General features: G+C 36.4%; 1 protein-coding gene across 1 annotated transcript; it reads left to right on the top strand.

Moving 5' to 3' along the window:
• Positions 1–3630: 3630 nt before the first annotated feature.
• LOC127635457 (C-X-C motif chemokine 11-6-like) lies at positions 3631–4602 on the top strand. The gene is made up of 4 exons (XM_052115536.1): positions 3631–3726; positions 3854–3980; positions 4099–4188; positions 4316–4602. Exons 1-4 carry the CDS (start codon positions 3669–3671, stop codon positions 4332–4334), a joined length of 294 nt encoding a protein of 97 aa, XP_051971496.1. The 5' UTR covers positions 3631–3668; the 3' UTR covers positions 4335–4602.
• Positions 4603–8097: the final 3495 nt, after the last annotated feature.

Genomic DNA, 8097 nt, shown 5'->3' with positions numbered 1-8097 from the left:
CCCAGGTTTACCCGCTATCCAGCGAACTGCAGTCATCACCCAGGTTTACTCGCTATCCAGCGAACTGCAGTCATCACCCAGGTTTGCCTGCTATCTAGTGCACAGCAGTCATCACCCAGGTTTACCTGCTCCCCACTCTTTCTCTACACCTCCTGGTTTAACACTACCATCGAGTCTGAGTATCTGTTACAACTATGTTGATGCATAGTGTCAAATAAATATGTTATATAAATAGAATCTGTGTCCGTCACTCATTACAGCATGGTGAAACTCATATGTATAAAAAAATCTTGGAGAACAAAGACTTAAGTTATCTGGGCAGTCACAGTGAGAGTAATATATGGAGGCTTAGGTTAATAGTAATGGTAAACCAAAATTAATTTTGAACCAGGTTATACAGAATCAATCTTTGACAAGAGACAAAAGGAACATGAGGTATAAATACACAAAGACGAATAGGCAAACAAGACTGATGAACCAATGCACGAACAAGTCAGATAACAATTTATTACAAAATAATTAATTACTAAACAAGACACACCTGGGAAACAAGTCTGGGAAAACAAGAACAGAAAACATGAACAAGCAAGAAAGCAAGAGACATGGGAATTTTTCCTCATGGGAAAATTAAGTGGGAATATGGCAGTTTATTAGTTCTCGTGTTTTGTATTTATCGGAGGAGGAAGAGAGAGGGAAAAATTGTGGAAACCCCCTTAGTCAGCTGTCCAGAAGAACAGGAATGTGAGGCAACTGTTGATGCAAGAACAGAGAAAGCACAGGGAAATGAAAAGGACTATGGAGGAAATCATGAATTTCACACATGGGTCAATGGATACAACTCCCAGCAGAACTTCAACCTAACACTCCCAACACTGATAGAGACAATATTGTCAGTGTAGATGTATAGCATCCCAGAGTATCCTCAACACCACAGAGAGTAGTAACATGAGCATGAAATGGCAAAGAGAGAAAGCAAAGTTGCACTATAAAATGCACAAAATGGAAAGAGAAATGGAAGCTGCCAAAAGAGAATCTGAAAAATTACGAAAGCGCATAGAAAGATTAAAGGGAAATAAGTCTGAGACGCAAAAGGCAAAATCTACAACTGAAGGGAACAGATCGAATCGCAAAGAAATTGGCCATCCAGAGAAAATAGAGAGTTGCTGACTTCTTCTGTCGAGAGAAGAACGGGGAATACTGCCAAGGAGAAAGGATACAGTTACAAAAAAAAAAAAAAAAACAACAGAGGCGAGTTGAACCCTTCACTGAACTCCATCTGCAGTATTATTCTGAAATGCCAACAGGCACAGGCTGTGTTACAGACAAATTGTTCAATATTGTCCTTTCTTTGTATCTCAGCCAAAAGTGTCAGACAGGAACACTTGTTCATGCTTGGGCAATGAGAATGTCAAACTCTTGACTGTAAAAACTGCAACAGAAAGGTCTTCTGAAAACTGCTCGCAATTGTGTGCAGTTCAGACAAAAGGTCATGCATGTATCGAGTCTGTGCAAAATGCTGCTACAATTTAGTATGTAGTTGTTAAATAGTGTTGCATTCCAGTTGCTATGCATTTAATGTTTTAAAATCTTGGAATACTTTTGATGAATATATTTGGATATTTGAAATAAAACTTTTTAATGGACTTAAGCTGATGTTTCTTTTTAAGCGTATTAAATTAAAACATGACTTTGTTGTTGTTCAGTCACAATCGTTTACAGTGTATCTACTGCACTGTAGCCTATTCCAGTTGCTACTGTATGTACAGAATGTGATCTCATGTGAATCTGTTTTTGATTAGTTTACTACTTTTACTTCTATAGAGACTGAAAACAAATTTCTTTGTATTTGAAATAAAAATGCAATTATTCAGCATATTTCCTGTCATTACTAATGTTGTCAGGTGGCATAACTGATAATTGTCAGGTGGTATCGTCACCATGTAAAATATTAATTTAAACCAATAAATAATAGGTTAAAGTGAACAAATGGCTGAAAACTATGATGTGAATAGTTATTGTATTGAATGCATTCATCTGTATATTTGTATAATTATTTTTCTGTCTTGAAATGCAAAATCGGATGCTAAAGATACTAAATACCTGGCCACTAGAATGAAGCCATCTTAAATTATTGTAAATACAAAACACATCCAAAAAGTAATAATGTGTTAGGCCCTGTAGACACTCTAAGGGATACTTGCCAAAGGTGTCACTTAGAATTAATAGTGTATATATATATATATTATTATATATTTTATATTAAATCTTTTGGGTGGTGAATTAAAAAAAAAAACATCAACAGTCAAAATATTTATTTAAACACTTTGAAATGTTATTTAACAAATGAGACTTGTTGAAACACATTGTTCCAGACTCAAAAATATGCATCACATCCCTTTTGAAAAGACTTTTTAAAAATGCCTTTTAGAAGCTTTATTTGTCACTGACCCATCTGAAAATCACAAGCGTACAAGTGAGATTTCCAGATTGCACAAACAGATTTTCATTATCATTTTCATTTCCATCAGCATGACAACACAATGTCTGAATGAGACTCTATATAAAGTAAAGAGGTAGTGAAAACACTTGATCATGTTCCATTGAAAAGAGAAGTTTTGTCTCATGCCCTTATTTGCGATTTGTTTATGCTTCTGTTAAACTGACTTTGATATTTTTTCATTAGAATTCTAATTAATAACTGAATTTCATTAAAATATTGTATGATCTACACCCTCATTATTGCTCATTGTGCTGTGTTGCAAACTCAAATTAAAGTAAATTTAAAAGATTTTTCTCCCACGACTTAATAAGTCATTGAATTTGAGCTCTCACAACTAACACAGTAGATCAGATAGTTAATCTGGCAGTGAGATGGTTTGAGATGTCAGATATTTTTCTCTGTTCATTTTGCTGGTTAAACTACAAGATTGCATAAAATCTTGGTTTATGTTTAAGTTATTCCAAAACTTATCTGGCTCAACAAGAAAGCCATGTTTGGAGTACATGACCTAGAAATGTTTCTAGAATATTATGTACATTACATTATGCACAATTTCAATATTGATAAATGGCAAATACTGGACAAATCAGTTAGCACATATTAATGTTCAATGTTTTACTACAGAACTATTGATTTGAATTTAAAAGTAAACAGGTAGTGAAAACATGATCCTTTTCCACAGAAAAGACACATTTTGTCCCACATCCAAGTTTGTGGTTTCTTAATGCCTTTGTAAAGTAAAGCCAACATCAGAAGGTTTTATGATAAGCTACACTCAAGGCTCATTTTGTGTGCACATATTTTAACATAATGAGGAGGACATAATTATTTTGTTAAATTACATTTGCAGAATAAGTTAATGTCTTAACTCATTAATATTGCAGTCTGATTTAGCAATGATAATTCCTTCCTCATTCATCCAAAGTTCCACTCTGTGTGACCTGTGTCATACGCTCTCCTTAGCTGATTTGGGAGAAAGTGTTTCTGATAAATTGCAATAAAAAGATAGGAAACTGAGTAGTGAAACAGAAACTGAGAACTGGCACAAAGAGGGAAAACCCCCTAATCTTAGAGTATTTAAATGAAGCTCCTGAACACCTTCATTCATTAGCTCAGTGCTTCACACATTACTACAAGCAAAGCAAAAATCCTCAAGAGCAAAACTACAATGAAGACGGTTGCAGCTATTGTTATTCTTGCCTGTTTGCTTTTTATTGATGTGAAAGGTGAGTTTGAGAATTATTGTTTTAGAAGCTCAAAGTGCCTTCATGTTGTATCTAAATATTTGATTGATGTGTATTGTTCTGCAGTTAAAAATGTATTTAAATACAATATATGAAATATCTTTTCCAGGGCAGGACAGGGTTTCCAAGGGCAGGTGTTTCTGTGCTGACAAAGGGGTGAACATGGTTTTAGTGAAGAACATTGAGAAGGTTGAAATCATCCCTCCAAGTCCCTCTTGTGGAAAGCAGGAGATAATGTAAGCAGCAAAACATTTTACATGGCCTAAATGGTAGTACATTAGTTCAGCGTAATCTAGCTCTAGTTTTTTTATTAACTATCACATTCAACTCACTGTATCTTCTGTTTTTTGACAGTGTCACTCTGAAGAAAGGTGCAGGTCGGAAATGCCTGAATCCAGAGTCTCAGTTTACTCAAAATGTCATCATGAAGGCTCTTGAAAAAAGGTGAGTAAATCTGTAAGAATATTTACTTTTGCTTTACATACCAGCAGAGTGAGACCCATGGTATTTTCTTAAATAAATTAATATAGAAGGGAAATACAAGTATTGTAACTGTTTCTGACCTTTACAGGAGCCAGCCAGTTTCTTGACTTGATTCTCAATGAATCCAGATCAGTTACATTGTTGTGCCACTGAAGAACACCCTTAAATCAGCACCTTCAGCACCAACACCCATCAGATTACTGTATTTATACAATTCCTATATAGTTTGAAGTTTAATGAAATTAACTTCAGAAATCATGTTGAAAACATTTCGTAAAATAATTTCCTAAATTATTTGTCTAACAATGGCTTGTAAAAAGCATTTCCTTTTATAAATAATTATTTCATTTTCCCAGTATTCTTAAAACCATTGAACACTGTGTCATATGTATAGTTTTCATGATTTTTATATGATTGTAGTTTGTCAATTTTTGTACTGTCCCAATGATGCACAAAGAAGTGTCAAATAAAGCTTTTGTATCTAAATAAAAATGTCTGATGTTTTCCAGTTTATTTCTGTGGGTATGTTTCTGTGTAAGTTCTGCGAAGTGAGCAGTTTGTCTTTCTATCACTGTAACGTCTGAAAGGAGGTCACAAAAGCAGGATCCAAGTTTTAATGATAAATTAATAAATCAAAATAAAAGACAGCATCAAACGGGACAATGAAGCAAGAATAAAACATAAAAATACAAGAACTATATGAGTGCATGAACTTGAGAAACACATGCATAAACAGCAATCAGGGCATTATATACACAAGGGATAATGAGTTAATGAAACACAGGTGAGGACAATTGAGGACAGCTGGCAGTAATGAGGGGAGGGAATTATGGGAAGTGTAGTCTGGGAGGAACACAAAGCATTGCAATATGTGTTTAATTAGAACTTTAGGTCCCTACATAACTTATTTCTAATTTCCTCCCTAATAACTCTATAGCTATTACTACTGTAAACAGAGTTTGCCAAATTAATTTTATTTCAAGTAAATTGCTGAGGTTATAACTTCCTATATCTTCCAAAGTTATTACATTGCAACTTGACCCTTTTGGACAAATCAATGCCAGAAATGTAGCCTCAGACAACATTTTCCCAATCCTTGCTTTTAATTTTTGGGACTACTGTACATACACAATTACATATACAAGACACTAAATATTATCAGTTGCACTAAATTGCACCAAAGCTAAAAACTAGCATCCATGCCCATGAGGAGGCCATGCCTACTCAAAATGTCAATGCTTTAACACCAATTGGGCAAGTCTTACCCTGCGACTCATAAGCCAGGGTAATTGTATGGACAATCCATTGAGAGACCCTTTGCTTGGAGATGGACATTCCTTTTGAAGCATCCTCTATATCATTAAAATCTTAAGTCAATAAGTCTTAAAAGTGGGAACTTCATTTATGTCACTCAGTTGCCTGTGGCAAATCCTCTCCGATAACAGAAAAAAGACTGAGACTCTTTATTGCCTCACTTGAAAAGGGGCTAGTTAGATGAAGAGGTCACTCATTTATTACTTCAGTCTCAATGTGTTTGAAAGATTGCAAACATGCAATCATTTAATTCAATCTCAATTTTAATTGGTTAATCATTACATTGCAATCTCATTATTAATGTAATTTGAAATACATTTAATTTAAAGTTGATCACAATTTCCATTAAAGTGTCTTTATCCATGTTACTTCCGTTATTCTACAAATACAGTACTGAGTAATACAAACTAACAGCATAAGTAATTATTTGTTGCAACACTTTGTTGTACACTTGTAAGGAATTATATTCATATGTAATAAGTCTAACATGAACACTGTCATTTGTAAAGTGTTATCTTTTCCTCTGGTACATGTACTGTATGTCATTGTGGTTATTGGTGAGTGTATGTTCTTGTTAGTTATTATTATTATTGTATTATCATTACAACAGGTTATATGTAATGTAGCCCAATACCAGGATTGCTTAAAATACAAATATAATGTATATGCAGAAATAAAGGAATGCATTTCCAAATAACAAAAGACTGTTTTCGTAAGTAGAGACTCAATATAAAATAAGTAACACTAAATGTAGTAAAAGGGTAGTGAGAGCCTCTAACCTTCAGCCTATATCGACTAAAGAGAGACGTTGTGTCCTGTACTTTTGACTGTGGTTTGACCCTCCTCCACAGAATTTCTTATTTTAAAATTCTTATACTAAAAAGCGAATAAAGAAATCAGTGCATCTTGTCATTGGTTTCGATCATTATAATATTCTATACTAACTTTACAATCAAATTTATTGAATGAATGTCACACAGTTTTTCCAGACACATTTAAGCAGTTGTTGCATAATGAGTACATGCACTTGAAATTAAACAGCTGATTTTATAGACCAACCCTTTACGATCATGTTGGAGAAAGAATCGTCATTGACTAGTAAATTTCAGTTTTTACTCACCAGACTTCTGACAACATGTAAGCATAATGTAACTAAAAATATATTAAGCAAATTGAGAGAGGGGGCCTCTTCATATTCACGCAATATAGTATATTGTATTTTTTATATATATATTTTGCTTTATGATTTTAATCACATTTTAGCTTTTTAAAAATGTACAAATTTCACTATCAATTCATGTGTCATGAAATCACATTTTTAATAATGATACAAGTTGTTGTCACTGTTTAACATTTTGTACACATTTTAACAAAACAATTCACAAGGTAGGAACCTAATAATGAAAATTAGGGGTCATGATTGTTAAATTTGTCCGTCAATTAATTGTCAAAAAATTAATTGCGATTATGGTGATTAATTGTCTGTTTTAGGTGTTTCACGAATATGATGATTAATCACCTTACAAACTAACTGTGTGTGATTCATGCACACAACAAATTTATTATATACAAAATTGACTTGGGTCATATAATAAAATAAGGGTTCCCTATCGAGAGGTCTCTCCTATTGCGTAAGTAGCTTACGCTATGGGAAAACTCCGTTTCTCGAGAAATAGTGAAGTCTTTATGTAAAACGCATTGCAGCTGCACAGCAGACAGTAATGAGCGAGGCAGCTCGGTCATTGGCTGTGCTGCGGCAACTGCTCGAACCAATGACGGGGCGACTCTGAACGCGCGACCAATGGGCGCGCGCCTAGCGTTCGAGCGCTCAGAGCCCGCCGAAATTAGCATAGCCAGGCTATATAATGGGCACCCCGTCATACGAGTTCCTTTAGATTTAATCTCCTTCAGCGAAGACCTCCTCTTCGCTGGATCCTCCGGATTGTTGGAGTCTTTCAGCCTGCCGTTGACAAGCCTACAGCAGGACTGCTAAGAGGACGCCGGCACCTTCAGCCGCCTTGAAGCCTTCTGCTACGCCATCCGGCAGCGATCACTATATCCTTTTACTAAGCTACTTTGCAAGTGTTCGCCTTTGCGACACTTTTTGTATTTAGTAAAAGAGCAAATTCGAGCGTTGTTCCAAATGCCTTCGACCTGCGCCTCGTGCAGAGGCCTTCTTCCTGACAGGGACCATCACATTATCTGCACTCGCTGCCTGGGACCTGACCACGCAGAAGCTGCTTTCACTCGAGGCGGATGCCCCGAATGTGACTCCCTGGGCCTCAACGAGCCGCTGCGCTCGCCGCCTTCGCCGCGAGACGAGCCTGCTACCACCGTGCTGCCGTCCCTCTGTTCGAGCCGCGCAAGAAAAAGCGCCGCACACGGAGGCCGCCAGAGCACGCGGACTTCAGTGACGTCACGCCGGGCCAGTCCCCGCGTGCTTCACCACCACCCGAGAACTCCCCGCCGCCAGTCCAATTCACGCAGACGGACCAGCACCCCTCCAACAGAGCGGTGGGTCTCATCTCGTTCGGCGCGCCAGGGGACGACGGTGAA

This window comes from Xyrauchen texanus, chromosome 4 (genome assembly GCF_025860055.1).
Source record: "Xyrauchen texanus isolate HMW12.3.18 chromosome 4, RBS_HiC_50CHRs, whole genome shotgun sequence".
NCBI lineage: Eukaryota > Metazoa > Chordata > Actinopteri > Cypriniformes > Catostomidae > Xyrauchen > Xyrauchen texanus.
The sequence above is the reverse complement of the archived record's forward strand: the minus strand, read 5'-3'. Positions and strand labels throughout refer to the sequence as shown.